This window comes from Schistocerca americana, chromosome X (genome assembly GCF_021461395.2).
Source record: "Schistocerca americana isolate TAMUIC-IGC-003095 chromosome X, iqSchAmer2.1, whole genome shotgun sequence".
In the NCBI taxonomy this organism is placed as follows: domain Eukaryota; kingdom Metazoa; phylum Arthropoda; class Insecta; order Orthoptera; family Acrididae; genus Schistocerca; species Schistocerca americana.
In genome coordinates, this window is record NC_060130.1 from 583,140,210 (window position 1) to 583,157,857 (window position 17,648).

Here is a 17,648-nt window from a genome sequence, read left to right on the forward strand (position 1 = left end):
CAGGATGCAGACATACCTGTCACCTGTCAAGAGTCGTATCTAGGCGCATCAGGGGTCCCATATCACTCCAACTGCACACACCCCACACCATTGCAGAGCCTCCACCAGCTTGAACAGTCCCCCGTTGATGTGCAGGGTCCATGGATTCATGAGGTTGTCTCCATACCCATACACGTCCATCCACTCAATACAATTTGAAACAAGACTCGTCTGACCAGGCAACATGATTCCAGTCATCAGCAATCCAATGTCAGTGTTGAAGGGCCCAGGCAAGGTGTAAAGTTCTGTGTTATGCAGTCATCAAGGGTACATGAGTGGGTCTTTGGCTCCAAAAGCCCATATTGATGATGTTTCGTTGAATGATTCATAAGCTTACACTTGTTGTTGATCCAGCATTGAAATCTGCAACAATTTACAGAAGGGTTGCACTTCTGTTACATTAAATGATTCTCTTCAGTTGTCGTTGGTCCCGTTCTTGCAGGCTATTTTTCCGGCCGCAGGGATGTCGGAGATTTGATGTTTTACTGGACTTCTGATATTCATGGTACACTTGTGAAGTGGTCATACAGGAAAATCTCCACTTCATGGCTACCTCAGAGATTCCGTGTCCCATTGCTCTAGTGCCGACTATAACACAATGTTCAAACACACTTAAATCTTGATAACCTGCCATTCTAGCAGGATTAACTGATCTAACAACTGTGCCAAAAGCTTGTACAGGCATTGCTGATCACAGTGTCATATTCTGCCTGTTTAAATATCTGCTTATTTGAATACACATGCCTATACCAGTTTCTTTGGCGCTTCAGTGCCTATATAGCTGCAGTCTCTGTCCAGGAGGCAGTTATATTCTGTCTGTATGGTGGTGTCTGTAACAAATTGGCTATCAGTGCTAAATGTTGTACTTCTCTGATAACCCTGGTTTCGGATTTGGGCTTGATTGTGGATACCACATGACATTGTTAGGTGAAGATGCCAGGTACTTCAAAGCATCTGCAACACTATGGCTCCAGTTAGACAATGTAATAGCTGTTGCCTACATGGACAGGAACCAGAATACAAGCAGTAAGTCATTCCTAAGATGTGTATATTGAGGAGACCAGTGGACTCCAAGCCAGCAGTAATTCAGCTGTACATCAGGCATCCATCAGTGTTCTTTGAAGACACTGGTCAGGTCCCATCAAATTCAGTGAAAGAATTCAGCCGAGCCACCATACACAACAGGTGGGATTGCATGATGTGTTTGGCACTTCTATTTAGGCAGTACAGCCCACCAGTGGTTTGAAAACGACTAAGAAAAGCTCAAGAGCTGGAACAATTTCCAGGCTGAACCAAAGCAAACGTTTGGCTACAATCATCAGTAAATCGACGCTGCAGGAATACAATCTAAGAACAGGGCCCAATGTCACAGAGAAATGACGGTCTTACATGTAGAATATTTTCACCCTATGCCACATTGTGAATCCAAATATGACAGAAGCTGACTAAATCTCACACTTGATGAAAGGAGTTGCAGAAGACATTTATTGAGATCATCTGATAATGGATGTCACAATGACAGAGTAATTCATCAAGTGGTGCCAGGGAATCAAGAAAATGTAATAGAAAAGAGTGAGACAAAAGCCGACTCCCACATGAGGCCCCTGTAGCAGTTGTAGAAGATCACCATGAGCTCACCTCTCTTATAAACCAGACTGTATGAGAAGATATACAGCAATGTAGGGCAGCCAGAAATGTTGGACTGAGTATCTATTGTGATAGAACCCTTGAGTGTCAACTCCACGTGTAGGGAGGTAATAGAGAATATTGAACAAGAGGTGGCATGAGTGTCCACCACCAGTCGAGCACATCATGAAGAATGGGCTCAGCCTTATCACCTCCCCCCCCCCCCCGCCCCCCCAATTGAACAACAACCCTACTTTGGACCAATGCAGGTACAACAAACTTTTCCACCAAGTTAAATGTCCCACAGAAAAACACACATTTGAAGGATGGAAGAAAACATGCCATTCTGTTTTCATTGGATGCCCAGACACACTGTGCACTACTGCAGAGAAAGGAGATGAGTGTTTGATGACTACTATGCCACAAGACATCAACCATCACAACAGTCAATTGCAGATGAATGTAGCTGACCTGTGGGACGAATCTCATTACTGTACCCTGGATGAGGTTACTCCTCAGCATGTTGTAGCTTTTCCCTGTCACCCTCGGCATGTTGTAGCTTTTCCCTGTCACTGCACGAAGGTACCAGCCGCTTGCCTAGCCACCAAATTTAGGAAAATGAAGTGAGATGACTGTCTATGGAGTTGAGTCTACTCCATGGATGACAGTTGCCAAGATGACATGGAATTTCATCTACAGTCAACCAGTCTGGGCACTATTCGATTTAGACTTCTATTTCTGTAATGTGGAACGCTTATCATCATCAGCTAAAGAAGATTGTTTTACATGATATGAAAGCGATTGTGCTGAAGGTCACAAATGGGAAATACACTGCTGAAGATCATAAATGGGAAATACAAGGCAGCTATAAATGATTCATTTGTTTTCAGAGTTCTGTAGTTTCTGAAGTATTACATGTACAAATATGATTGATGCATGAATAGAACTGTAAACTCACCGAGTTTGCATTGTGCCCACCAGTTGGCATTATGAGTGCAGTGCCTGGAAAAAATTGTGACGAAGCAAGAAAAGAGTTTTTGTGTGTTGCAGTATGCAAGATATTTGTCTGTTTCAACAGTGCAGCATGCATTTAGAAGGAATTACGTAAAAGAACTGCCAAGTAAGCAGAACATGATGTATTGGTCTCAGCAATTTAGGGACATTGGTTGTCTCTGTAAACAGAAAAGTGCCCTCTACCATGTTTGCCAGATGCAACCATGGAGAGGGTGAGAGAAAGTTTTCAGTTGAAAAAAAAAGAATCAACAGTCCGCATAAGCCACAAACTTGGAATACCGCAGCAAACTGTTTGGAAGATTTTGTGATGGCTGTTACATTGCAAACTGTACTGTCTGCAGCTTGTGCAGCAATTAAAATTGGAAGATTGCCAGTGCCTTCCATTTTTCACCACAATGCAATAAGCACTTGAGAATGAACATTTTGCCTCCAAACAGATGATCAGTGAAGAAGCACCATTTATTTGTCTGGAAAGGTTAATCACCACAATGTGGGAGTGTTGGGCAGATTTGCCGAAGGCTAAGTTCATGTTCAGTGTCACAGACGAAGCTGTATGGGCTGTTTTTCTTCTGTGAGAAGATTGTGATGAGTACATTTTACCTTGATGTGAATAACTATCAGTGTTTGTTGCCACAACTGACTGCTGATTCCAAGAATTTCATCTTTCAACAAGATGGGGCAACCCCTCATAGTAGCATCGCTGTTCGTCGCTACGTAAACGGCAAACTTTCCATTCGCTGCATTGGGTATAGTGGTGAATATGGTTGGTTGTTTGATTTGGGGGAGGGGACCAAATGATGAATATGATGTGGCTCTCTTTCCTTGAAATGCCCCCCAGATCACATGACCTAACGCCTTGTGACTTCCTTTGGGGGTACATTAAGGACCACATTTACATACTCCCATATGCAAGAACACTGGGACAACTGCGAGAATGCATCAATGCTGCCATGATAGCCATTGACAGGGTGTTGTTACATGAGGTATGGAACAAACTTGATTACTGTTTAGGTATTTGTCATGTGACCAGAGGGGCCTCATAGAATCTTTTTAGAGTGCAAAATACATACTTCGTGAGTTTACAGTTCTGTTCATGCATCAGCCATATTTGTACATGTAATACTTTTGCAATTGAATCATTTACAGTAGCTCTGTATGTCCAGCCAATGGGATATGTATTACATAAATAACTATAAGTGACAGAACACAGCATTTTGAATTTGTCATTTAATAGAATGTGGTCTTAGTGGATGGGACTTCTTGCAGGCATTGCATGCAGTCATTGACTGTGGAGTATCAGAGCTCCAGATTGATGAACCTATTCCAGCAAGCACGCATAACAAAGATTACTCTGTGCAGTTGTTTACTGTTGAAGATGCTGTTACCACATCATCATCAAGACAAGTTTCAGTCTACAGTTGAGATCCACAGTTCAAGTGTGAAGCATTTGTTGATTGCACAAAGCTAATCAGGCTCACAAAAGAAATCTACATGCCAGTGATGATCGTTAGCATTGTAGGTGGTCAATGGGAAGTTTGGGTTACTGTCGTGAGCATCCACAATTCACCGCTGAAGGTATGTGCATAGGGAACCGAACCAGTTCAGCAGGTGCACATTGGGGTCATTGAGGAAGAATAGTGTGCTCTGCTACCTCTACAGACAACACAGAAGAGGAAGCTACTATTGAACTACCATTAGGATATACCCTAGCTGAGGAACATCATCAGTGACTAACATCTATCCAGCATTAGTTTTGGATGCTTTCAAATCTAAAGTGGAGAAAAGTATTTCTAAACTACAGACACACAGTCAGAATACTGGCAAAATCAAGATTGATGAGGCTGACAGGGAAAAGATTGTCTTCGTAATTCTCGATGACCTCTATAAATTGAAAGTAATGCCATTTGGACTATGTAATGCTCCAGCCACCTTTGAATTTGTGACAGCTTGCTTCAACACCTCAAATCGACGATGCGTATTTTCTATCTGGATGACACAGTTGTTTTTTTCAGTGTCATTTGAAGTACACAACTGTGTTGAAATGTGTTGAGAATGCTTGTCTCTGCCTGAATCCCAAAAAGTGCCTTTCCATTTCCAAGAAATAAAAATCTTGTGACAAGTGAATGGCAGTGGAGTACAGACAGATCAGAGAAAATAAGAACAGTTACAGAGTTTCCAACTCTGTGGTATGCTTGTAATGTGAGAAATTTCCTGAGAATGGGTTCGTAATACTGCTGGTTCTTAAAGGACTCCATTCCAATGCATGTCCCTTGCAAGAACTACTGCAAGGGGATGCCACATAGTCCCAGAACGAGGTACAAGAAAGGTGTTTCCTTGTTCTTGTGAGGTGCTTAAATCTTCTCCAGTTTTAGCATTGTATGACAAAGTCAAGACAGAACTTCATACTGATGCTAGTGGTTTTGGGATTTGGACAGTTCTAGTACAAATTCAGGAAGAGGCTGAAAGGGCGATAGTATATACCTCCAGAGTACTCTGTGTCCAAAAATAATCACTCTACAGCTGTGAAAGGGTGCCTTGCAGTTGTTTGACCCATCAGCAAGCTCTATCCATGTTTATTTGGCAAACCATTCACTGTTGTCATGGATTACCATTCTCAATGCTGCCTCACGAGCCTGGAGGATCCATCAGGTTGACTGGCAAGATGGTGGAACACTGCAGTGTGGACGAAGTCTCAGTCATCTCTGCATTAAATTATGTTGCTGCTGAACGGAAGGGAAGGTCGAACATTGCTGAAAACCATAGAAGTTTTGAAGAATGAGGAACCAACCAAAGGACAAATCTAATTAATACACTCCTGGAAATGGAAAAAAGAACACATTGACACCGGTGTGTCAGACCCACCATACTTGCTCCGGACACTGCGAGAGGGCTGTACAAGCAATGATCACACGCACGGCACAGCGGACACACCAGGAACCGCGGTGTTGGCCGTCGAATGGCGCTAGCTGCGCAGCATTTGTGCACCGCCGCCGTCAGTGTCAGCCAGTTTGCCGTGGCATACGGAGCTCCATCGCAGTCTTTAACACTGGTAGCATGCCGCGACAGCGTGGACGTGAACCGTATGTGCAGTTGACGGACTTTGAGCGAGGGCGTATAGTGGGCATGCGGGAGGCCGGGTGGACGTACCGCCGAATTGCTCAACACGTGGGGCGTGAGGTCTCCACAGTACATCGATGTTGTCGCCAGTGGTCGGCGGAAGGTGCACGTGCCCGTCGACCTGGGACCGGACCGCAGCGACGCACGGATGCACGCCAAGACCGTAGGATCCTACGCAGTGCCGTAGGGGACCGCACCGCCACTTCCCAGCAAATTAGGGACACTGTTGCTCCTGGGGTATCGGCGAGGACCATTCGCAACCGTCTCCATGAAGCTGGGCTACGGTCCCGCACACCGTTAGGCCGTCTTCCGCTCACGCCCCAACATCGTGCAGCCCGCCTCCAGTGGTGTCGCGACAGGCGTGAATGAAGGGACGAATGGAGACGTGTCGTCTTCAGCGATGAGAGTCGCTTCTGCCTTGGTGCCAATGATGGTCGTATGCGTGTTTGGCGCCGTGCAGGTGAGCGCCATAATCAGGACTGCATACGACCGAGGCACACAGGGCCAACACCCGGCATCATGGTGTGGGGAGCGATCTCCTACACTGGCCGTACACCACTGGTGATCGTCGAGGGGACACTGAATAGTGCACGGTACATCCAAACCGTCATCGAACCCATCGTTCTACCATTCCTAGACCGGCAAGGGAACTTGCTGTTCCAACAGGACAATGCATGTCCGCATGTATCCCGTGCCACCCAACGTGCTCTAGAAGGTGTAAGTCAACTACCCTGGCCAGCAAGATCTCCGGATCTGTCCCCCATTGAGCATGTTTGGGACTGGATGAAGCGTCGTCTCACGCGGTCTGCACGTCCAGCACGAACGCTGGTCCAACTGAGGCGCCAGGTGGAAATGGCATGGCAAGCCGTTCCACAGGACTACATCCAGCATCTCTACGATCGTCTCCATGGGAGAATAGCAGCCTGCATTGCTGCGAAAGGTGGATATACACTGTACTAGTGCCGACATTGTGCATGCTCTGTTGCCTGTGTCTATGTGCCTGTGGTTCTGTCAGTGTGATCATGTGATGTATCTGACCCCAGGAATGTGTCAATAAAGTTTCCCCTTCCTGGGACAATGAATTCACGGTGTTCTTATTTCAATTTCCAGGAGTGTAGATGGAACATTGTATAAGAGGAACTGCGATCCAGTGGTGCAGAAATCGTTGTTAGTTATCCCGGCTCATATACAGCCAGCTATCCTGAAGTATTTCCATGGTGTTTTCAACATCTGGTCACCTGGTATTCTTGAAAACTAGACAGAACAAACTCAGCTATCACTGGTCAAGTATCTAGCAATCTGTTAGATTCTATATGAACCACTGTAATGAATGTCAATGGAAGCAAATGCCACAATTATGTCCGGGGCATGTCACGCACTGTGCTGTCATCAAAGCTGTGCTGACTGCCAAAACTCCAGAAATTGCAAAGTCCTTGTAGGGGACATCATTTTGCATCACGGAGTACCCCGTGTGATGCTCTCTGATCGTGGAAACATTCTACCGTCAAGTCTAGTGTCAGAGGTAACTTCACCTTGCACTTTTCCCTCATAACCACAATCCTTTGGATGCCTTGTGAAGTGCATATTGAATTTCACATGATGAATGTTTTTGCAGTCTGTGCTGTTTAACCATGGGGAATGTAATTTTGTTCTAAATGTATTATTATGTTTGGACTTAAAAATTTGTTTGTAGAATTACACTATAAAGAGAGAGAAGTTGTGTAGTTTATAAGTTCTGTAATCCTTTGTTGTTAACCAGTGTGACTTGGGTCATTTCTCAGTCACTGGGAACTGTTATTTGCTCATGTGATCTGCAGTAAATGATGATCAAGAGTGGAAATGATTCAATAACAGTTTTGTTTCATAGAACCTGACAGGTGCTAGGTTGTGTCCTTGAGTCTTGTTATTTTTTGTGAATTCCGCTGATTTTTCAACACCATTAGTTATTCTACAGTGACATAATTACCCCACAATTCCCACTTAAGTAATTGGTAGAGGGTGCTAGACACCAATTCCAAACTTTGAATCTACTGTGAAATATAAAACTTTCCCATCATATAGATTGTTCCATGAAATTTTTGAACCATTGTGGTTTAAATATGTTCACTTTATTGGCAACATTTAATAATGTATTATACAAGGACACAGAACAGCCTGAGAAAACATCAAAATACAAAGCCAAGGAATAATTTAAAAAAACAAGGAATAAACATGTGTCAGCGATCATTTTGTGGAGCATAATCAATTTACCTCTGAATCACATATGTCATTATGGTGTACAATCACTTTATCACCCTCCTCCCTCCAAATGCTAACGATATGTTCTATTGAAGTGGACATGACCTCCACATCGCATGACAACAGGTTTTGCCAAGGCAGCTGGTGAGTCAGCATGGTTGATGTCCAATATCTGTTGTGGCTTGTGTGTGATGGGTGCCAGGTAATTCTGTCATGTCTGTGATAGGTCTATCAGATGTTTTGTTTGTACCATAATAGGAAGTGCAGAAAACAGGTCTAAGGCAGTCAATGGAGATAGTAGTTGGCATACTCATAACATCAACCTTAAACATTTTCTCATCCTGCTGAGGACTGGATATGTTCCATCATACAGTGACTGCAGGGGCTTGCACGCAGTATCATGTCGAACAAAGACTTGGTCAAACTTCCAGAGGTCTGTGAGGATAAAAGGGTGAATGTGGAACAGAAAGAATGGTGTATAAACTGAAGTGTCTTGCTACACTGTGTTGTATGCAAATGTCACAATGGGCTGTATTGTATCCCAGTCTCTCTGTTTAATATCAACATACATCGAGAGCATATCAGCCAACGCCTTATGCGAGTCCCTTCATCTATGGAAGGTAGGCCGGTACATTCTGAATTATTTTAACTTTTTTTATGAACATTACCAGAAAATATCCAGGTAAATGACATGTCTAAGACAAATTGGTACAGCCATCTTTTGTCAATCCATATTTTCTTTAACACCAGCATTTGTCTGCCACCATTAAACTTATTAACCATCTGATGACAGTACTTCAGATGCCAGGCCATGTGTTCCAGAGTTGGACAATTTTGTCCATCAGCTACAAAACTTCTAGATATGAAGACCATCATTTGCTATTAGACCCTCAAAGACAGAAATCTGCTGTCTTAAAAAAACGCGCACACACACACACACACACACACACACACACACACACACACACAGAGAGAGAGAGAGAGAGAGAGAGAGAGAGAGAGAGAGAGTTCTATGTGAGGACCCTACCTTTTGAGAGGATGTTAAACCCAAAAAAATTCTGTTCTTTTTATTAGTGATTCTAAAATAAAATAAATTATACAAGAGTGAATTCCATTAGGAATGACGCAACTATGTTAGAATCTAATCAAATCATTAAACATCACTTGAGTTCTTATAGCATGTTTAAAGTGTGTTCTAACACAATATGTTGTGGTAATATAGCAGATTTGACAAGCTAAAACAAAATAAATTTCAATCCTAGAGGAAAAAAAAGATTCAAATGAAATTGGCAATGACCTTGGCAAGAACAATTCCGTAAATTTATGAGAACCTTGTCTTACCACAATGCCAGTATTTCCACTATCTGAAAGAAAGGAGAAAAGAGGAATGGGGAGGGGGGCAGTATGGTTGTATTTTTTTGCTAATTGTTTTGGAAATGATAACAATTAAAATTCTCATGATGATAGAACATACAATTTAAAGTTGAATTGTACACCTTAGTAGTTTCTTGATCTCTCCCCCCCCCCCCCCCCCCCCCCACACACACACACACACACACGTGTCTGGTGTCTGTTCATGTGTTCTCTGTTCTTCTTTATATTTGCAGATCATTAAAGGAAAACACTGTGTGTTTGTGTTGCAGGCTGCTTGTTTCGATGGCGCCACTGAGTAAAGAAATAAGACCAATTAGCAGCTGTATGCCACCTCACCTAGGACCTGCTATTCCGGAAGTAAATAGTGTGTGGTTTAAACTGTTCATATATTATATTACTGGATATGGTCCTCCATCTCTACTTCTAGTGAAAGGTAAGAATTTAATGTGACATTATGTTAAAGAAGGTATTCTGCCTGGTAATTAATGCATTGCAGCTTTTTTTCATTACAAAAATTATCACATGCTTTATTTCAGGAAGAACTTTATACAGTGGTAAACCAGGAAGTAACTTCAGCGTGGATGTCAAATTAACACACAAATTGCAGTAGCAGTAGTGCTTATTTTATGAGAATGTTCATACCTTCAGATATCTTTCTACAGGTGTTAGACACAAATGTCGTACCTTTGCTATAGAAAATTCCTCTTATGAGGATAATACTTTTCATACTTCTGTCACTATTAATGCATTCCACTTCTTTATATGAGATTGCCTGAATGTTATTTGCAGAAGAGAGAGAATTTTTTCAAGTATTTTAAGTGGGAACAGAGAGTACAGTATTATTAAGGATTGAGAGAGAGGTATTTTTGGGTTTTGTTGTAAAATATGAAAAAGATATAGAAGATGAATACAATTTTTGAACATCATATACAATACCACACTAAAATGTTTGTTCTGCATGGTCATTACAAATAATTACAGTACTTGTTTTCATATTTGTAGAGTGTCGAGTGCTATATTACGCACGTGGTGACTACCATGTAAACTCCATAAATTGTTAAATAGATCACACTAACCCAGTGTGTTACAAATTTAACGGCCGGCTGATGTGGCCGAGCGGTTCTAGCACTTCAGTCTGGAACCGCGTGACCGCCATGGTCGCAGGTCCGAATCCTGCCTCGGGCATGGATGTGTGTGATGTCCTTAGGTTAGTTAGGTTTAAGTAGTTCTAAGTTCTAGGGGACGGATGACCTCAGATGTTAAGTCCCATAGTGCTCAGAGCCATTTGAACCATTTGAACAAATTTAACCTTGAACTTTGCCTTTTGCAGGCAAAGCAGTTAACTGAGCAAGCCAAGCACAATTCACATCTCATCTGAGTTCCGATCTGTCAGTATATCTTTCTTATTTTCCAAACTCCAAAGGAAGCTTGTTACAGTGCACAATCCCTGCAGAGTGAAAAATTCATTTTGAAAGTTCTGCTACTGAATCACAACTCTCTTGTGATGCAGCTCTTTTCACAATGTACTCCAACCACATTTTATTTTGGATTGGAATATTTGTCATTTGCATTTAATTGCTAACTGTGCATGTGTGTTGGCCTGTATCTGAAAAGTTAAGTAGAATAAAAATACTTTACATTTAGTTTGGAAAAAAATTATTAAAAGTATCTGTACCACTAAATTCTGCTGAAAATACCACAGAAAAATATGCATTATATTATCTGAAAAATAATGACAAGAATAAGATTGTAGAAAGTGGAAAACATGAAAAGGTACACATAGGCTCTGCTACAGTTGTAAAAATGACGCAATGGTATTTCAAACAGATTTGAAAATTCTCACTCAGAATCACTGTGGAAAGTTTTAAACTAGCAAATTTGCAGCCCTTATTTCAACAGTGAGCTGAACTAAATGTGAGAGGTATTGAAAATAGTTACTCATTATCTAAATATAATATCCAAAACAACTTATTTAGAAAATCATTACTTTTTATATGACTCTCCAAGTTTATGGGGTGTAGTAAATTAAAAAGGAAGTTTATTTAAAGCCTTTACTATAAAATTTGGGAACCGGGGAAAAATTATTTGAATATGGTGACAGTGAAATCATTATATACTGTGTGTTGTGGTTGTCAGTTATATACATTTACTGCCATCTGTGAGCAGTTTTGACATTACATACGCTTATGAGATCCTGAAATTGCACTAACAGTTTCGCACACAGTTCATAGTGATGCTGTAGGTTAGCTTGTAGCACCAGTTCACTGTTTGATCACCACCATGTACACAACTGTGCAGTAGCTGGCATGCCAGAAAAGTGCTTGTAATTAATCCACTTCATTTGTCCATACACAATAAGCAAATTACCAGCATTCCTCCTGTGTTCATCAGTGCTGGAAAAATACGCAAGAAGTTGGCACCCAACACAGTTGTAGACACAGCACATATGTTGGCACTTACTAAAACTTAGTTTTCATACATTGTGTTCAACAACATTTCATCATCCCATTGCTTGTCAAAGTACATTATTTGTCCAGTAGCCCTCCTAACAACTACTACTCCACTGCTTGACAACTGATACACTTGATAGTTGGGGTCTTACACACAAAGATCGGTATTATACAGCAAAAACCATTCTTTAACTTTCCAAAATTAAAAAAAAAAATGGCAACTGTAGGTGATTATATGATTAATGCTAAATGATAATGTAGCAATGACAATAAACAGTTTTTGAAAATATAACAAGATAGACAAAAATCTACTCACCAAGCAGCAGCAGAAGAAAACTCATAAAAGTTAATGACATGTACAAGCTTTTGGAGCCATGGGCTCCTCCACCCATAGGAGGATTGAAGGGGAAGGAAGACAGATGAATAAAAAGGACTGGTGAGGTTTAGGAAATGGGGAGGATTGTGGAAAAGTTGCATAGAACCCCAGGTCAGAGGAGACTTATTGAAGAGGATGAGAAGGAAAGACTCTGTCTCACTGAAGGAAATTGTGTTTTTGAAAGTTAAGTGATGTTTTGGTATGTTTGTGAAAGCATTCCATTGACTGCATTATAACAACATTTTGATGCAAAATGACAAGTGTTGCTTGAAGTAACTATAATCACTTTCATGCTATTCATATATTCTCTCTGGATTTTACAGGTTCTCGAATTAAGAGGCTACCAGCTGTATTCTGTAAATATGAAAAGCTCTTGGTGACTACATGGGGACATGATCCTGGAGTTCTACCTGTCAGTAATATTATTTTTACCCTCAATGAAGCACTTTGCCATTCAGCTGTTTTGGTCCAGGTATGTTTAACAACAACAACACTGTCTGATTTATAATGTATCTGATTTCTAAGAGTAAATTGAATTGAAGCTATATCTGGTTTTTAATTCCTCATATATTTATGAATACTCAGATTTTACAGACAAAATTCCCAGACATTTAACATTCAAATAAAATTAATCTACACACTCTTGAATAATTTATCCTGAGTCTCCTGCACTAATTTCAGTACCTATACAGATTCACAGTCTGTGTTTCTTATTTTCTAATAGAGGCTAGCATATACTATGGCAATGAGCATTCACTTGCTCCTTGGGTGAGGAAATTAAGTCTGACACGAGCATCTACATACTTGACATGTGATATGAGACAGAGGGTGTATAGTGTACTACCAGTGCCATTTTCCACCCTCACTCTTTCTTTTCTATTTGCAGATACCATATTGAAAGAATATTTGTCAGTACACCTTCATATATCTTAGGCATACAAAGCTATTTGGGAAAGTAAGATAATTATACTGTTATGTAGTTATCTTACATAATGATAGCAGTTATTTTGTGCTGATAGTGTCACATTGAAAATACTGTTTGCAGCTTACCTGCAAATAACAGTTTTTTAAACATTACAAAATCATTATTTCATTTCACTTTTTGGCATGTTATTTACAGTTTCTGGTGCTGTCATCTTGTTGAATACAACAGAAAATATGTTAAGCAACCTATTTCGTCCACTGTTGCTGTTTTTGCTATTACACATAATCTGAGCATTAGTTACATTATCTAGCAACTGTACTGTGAAAGGGCTGTCTCCAAACAATTGTAGGTTGCTTAAGGAACAGTAGAGCACTTTGTGATGGCAACAGCACTGTACATCCGTGGAGAGTGGTGGATTCATTTCCAACAGGAGTGAATGCATATCTGCCTGTTTGCCAAGTGGAAGTTCGATTTAGTATTTTGATAATGTGCCTGGTCACCACAAAAACCTGTAGGACACTCTGCAGGACATATAAGCAGAATCTAAGGAATTCTCAACACGTGGGAATAAGTAAATTCGGTTCCCCTTCTCAATCTGTGGAAGAACTAAACCATCACCAGTACCTACTGAAGTGTGGCCTTACAAATTGGAGATAGCTATTCTTTGGAGTTTCCTGCAAAGACATCATTTCTTAGTCTTACTTTTTGACATTGGAAAGTCATGTGAAATCATTATGACATTACTTCAAGGTAAACTATTTTTGGATAGCTGCATTAATGGAACATCTGTGGCCATCTCCATATGGTTCATGTATTCTAATGCTTTTAATGATTCTAAGTTGGAGAATTTATTTCTGATAGATTTGGAGAGGAAGAAGATTCTCTCAAGGAAGTATAGCCCTCTTCATCATTGACAGTTTAATGTCCATCTTAAGAAATCCAGTGCAGTGGACAATTTTGCAACTTTGTGTTGCTCTCCAAAGCCTCCAAAGCGATTTGGAAGTTGAAGGAGTGAGCCAAACATACCAATTATTGACTTTTACATAGAGAAGTGTGTATTTCTTGATTTTTGATACTAAAACCACTGACATTTTCAAACTCTATAAAACGTTTGCTGATACAAAAATGTCCCATCTCTAGTCAATGATCTTAGAATTTGTTCTTAGTATTTTTATTTTAGTTGATGAGTGTTTCTGTGGCAAATAGTCACTCTAATGGTCCATTATTTTGTTTTAATTGTGAACATTAAGTACAATAATACTAGATACTTACAATTTATTTTAAAATATTTTCATGTAACAAAATAAAAACAGAATACTTTTAAAATTTTTGTCCAAGTCAACTTAAATATGCACGTACTTGAAAATTCTTTGTAATATCATGAAGAAATCTTGTATTTTTATAGAAATACAGCCAACTCAAAAAAAAAAAAAAAAAAAAAAATTAGTACAAAATGCTACTTTCTACAATTAAGCAAGAACATATTGGCATATTCTAATATCGCTTTACATTATGGTACACATCTAAAGGTTAACATTACAGTCTATGTAAGTAACCATGTTCCTTTTAAATACCTGCAGATTGTCATCATTGGTAGACTAAGCTTTGCAATCTACACAGATATAGCAAACTGTAACAACACATTTCTTGCAGACTGGTTTGTCGCATGATGTACATTTATGAGTATATGAACTTTTCCCTTCATTGGAAGATGTTTGCACCTGACAGCAGTGACCATTTCCAACTACATCTGATTATTCAATGTGAATAGCTAGAGCTCTAATCTGGGGTTTCTGTAAAAACTATAGCAAGTTCCTCTGCGAGCTTGAGAAGGAAATCTCATCTTACTTTGATGTTTGTTACTTCTCTGTAGGTTATCCAAGCATTGATGCCTGCTAAGTCTAGAATATTGGAAAAAGTATGAAAAGGCCATCTTCTTTTACCAGCTTTCACTGAGTACTTGCAAGCTATCTGGTCAACGTCGTCTAATCCACTTGTAGTTTCAATATAACATTTCACTGTGTCAGACTTCAACTTGGTGTCAGGTCCAATTTGCAAATCAGCACTGAGAATTATTACGTTCTTTTCTGGCTTTCCTTGGTACACTGTAAGGATCATTTCATGACTTTTGAAAGCTTCAGTCTTGTATAGGTCTTCGCACACTTTCATTTTGCACTCTGGCACATCCTATCTAATTTTTCTTTGGAAAGTGGGGTGAAGAAGTTGTCACACGAAACAGTCCTTCCCTTATTTAGGTTTGGGCGTAAAGGTTTTTTCACTGCAAAGTCACTAAAATGTTCACCACCAGGATGAGTTTTTTCATTGCCAAGATATCGGAAAACATTAGCATATATTTGAATTATTTATGAACAGCCATTCCGTATTTCTGCCCATACTTGTCAGGTTTTGAAGCCATGAAGTGAGTGAACCGACATTTACACATGGACAGAAACAACTGCTCATGAACACCAATATGTGGGGCAGGAATATACATGCTTTGACAGTTTTCTATGTAACTGACACGAGAATAGCCTTGTCATTTTTTGTTTGCTGTTGCGCGTGTTAACCTCAAATCAAACGTGAGGAACCTCATTTCTCTGAAGCAATTGTGAGATATCACGGGCTTGTAAAATTATATTCCCCACTTCTCTGACCAAAGAAGATCCACTACTATTCCTTTGATTCAGTAGCTCTCCAAACAAACAGAGCAGCAACAAATGCATGAAGCTCCTTAATTGGTAATGACCATTCTTCCCATTCCGGCACTACAGAACTCTGTTTCAGTGTGTCTTTGAAAGTGATTGAGAATAAGTTTAGCAGCTCTGACAGCACTGCTACAAACCATTGCAACAGCACCCTCTCTGCTAACTTTTCTTGTACCATGATTATGTGATTGCCCTTCGAATGAGGTGGCACTTAGGAATAAGTGAAATGAGTGTTTTTTGAGGAATGAACACTGTTGCAATGAAAGTGGTGAAACAAAAATATATGATTTCAGAAATGTTTTATGTATTACCTTTTCCAGTACGATTCACTCGTGGGGATTCGTCAAAATCTTCATGGCTGCCCTCTGATTCATCTGAGCTTCCTGCTGCACTTTGGTTTTTATCATAAACAGAATCCATTGATACACTGTCTACATATTCTCCTTTGCATGTAACTTCTTCATTATTAATGATCAAAGCTAACATCTTTTTGTCTGTGAGACCACAATAATGAGCCACGATGCACTACTTCACAGTGTCTGTTTATTATATTTATATAATTGTTTCTTAGTTTTTTCAATGGTACACAAATGTCTTATTGATAGTTCTAGTGTTAACCACTATTTTGTATGTTTTAACCTACCTAACTTTTAAATGAAGAGTACCATTCTAAGTTTTACAGATTTGGGAAAGTTTCTGGCCCTTATATTTGTATCTTGCATGATATTGCCATACGTAAGTGATACGAAGGTGAGGTTTATGGAAGTGCTGTACATCCTCAGGTCATTAGTAGTTGGTAGGGTGCTGGAGAAGATTCGATATTCATGCAGTGAAATTGCTCACCATCTTGAACTCCCTGAGTGCCCTCAAGCTATACAGCACATGGACCTGGAGGATGAACAAATCCCTTCTTTGCATGCAGGTTATGGTAAAAGAGATGTCTTTTTACTTACGTGACTAAGAATGGAAATTCAAGAAAACAAATTAGCAAGTATGGCAACTGTGGAAGAATGTGTGATAAATATGTGACCCAGTGTGCCATCCACTTACATGCTGTCGCCACACTGTAGAGGTACACAGTCATATATCATTGGGGAGAAGTGTGGCTAAGCGTGATGAACAGTAAGCTACATTTGGTAATGCTAACTACTGGTATATCTGCAGAAGGCCAGTCAGGTGGAATGAAGGCTTTCTTACACATCTATGAGCAGGACAGTCTGTTGACTCATGGTTTCCTGCTCTGCAAGAGGACCCACCCTAAATTTTTATGAATTAAATTTTAGTGTGTTGAATTTGTTGTTAAAAATAAACATTTGTGCCAGGGCAGGACTCACACCCAGATCCCTGCCTATTGTGAGCAGTTGCCAAAAATAATTAGGCCATCTGAGGGTTCCTCCTAGGCTGACCCATAACTTCATTCTCACTTACATTTTGCTCATACTTTTTCATGAACAAACAATAGGAGTTTCTCCTTATTAGGTATAGAATGACCAAAGCAAAGAATATGACAGAGGGCCAAGGCTTACCCTGCCATAGAGATAAACATCAACTGAAATAAAATGAATGGAATCATTGGAGATGAATAATGTGAAGCACAACTACTTTAAATTGCGTAGGAGAATTCTGTTTTCAAATTCTGAACCTGAATTGATTATGTTATTTTCATTTCTGTGTGTTTAATAACATGAAATTGCATAAATGAAATATAGTCTGAAATTCTGAACCTTAATTGAATGTTTTCATTTTAATGTCATTCCTTTGGTAGTGCTGTTAATAAAGATAAG

At 40.1% G+C, this 17,648-nt stretch overlaps 1 protein-coding gene across 1 annotated transcript in view; it reads left to right on the forward strand.

The window, feature by feature from the left end:
* LOC124555493 (protein FAM91A1) overlaps positions 1–17,648 on the forward strand; it is a 169,651-nt gene that overhangs the window by 112,406 nt on the left and 39,597 nt on the right. Inside the window, exons 9-10 of the mRNA XM_047129418.1 lie at positions 9,678–9,841; positions 12,558–12,706. Of these exons, the coding sequence (XP_046985374.1) occupies positions 9,678–9,841; positions 12,558–12,706 (313 nt within the window). The remainder of the gene's footprint in view (positions 1–9,677; positions 9,842–12,557; positions 12,707–17,648) is intronic.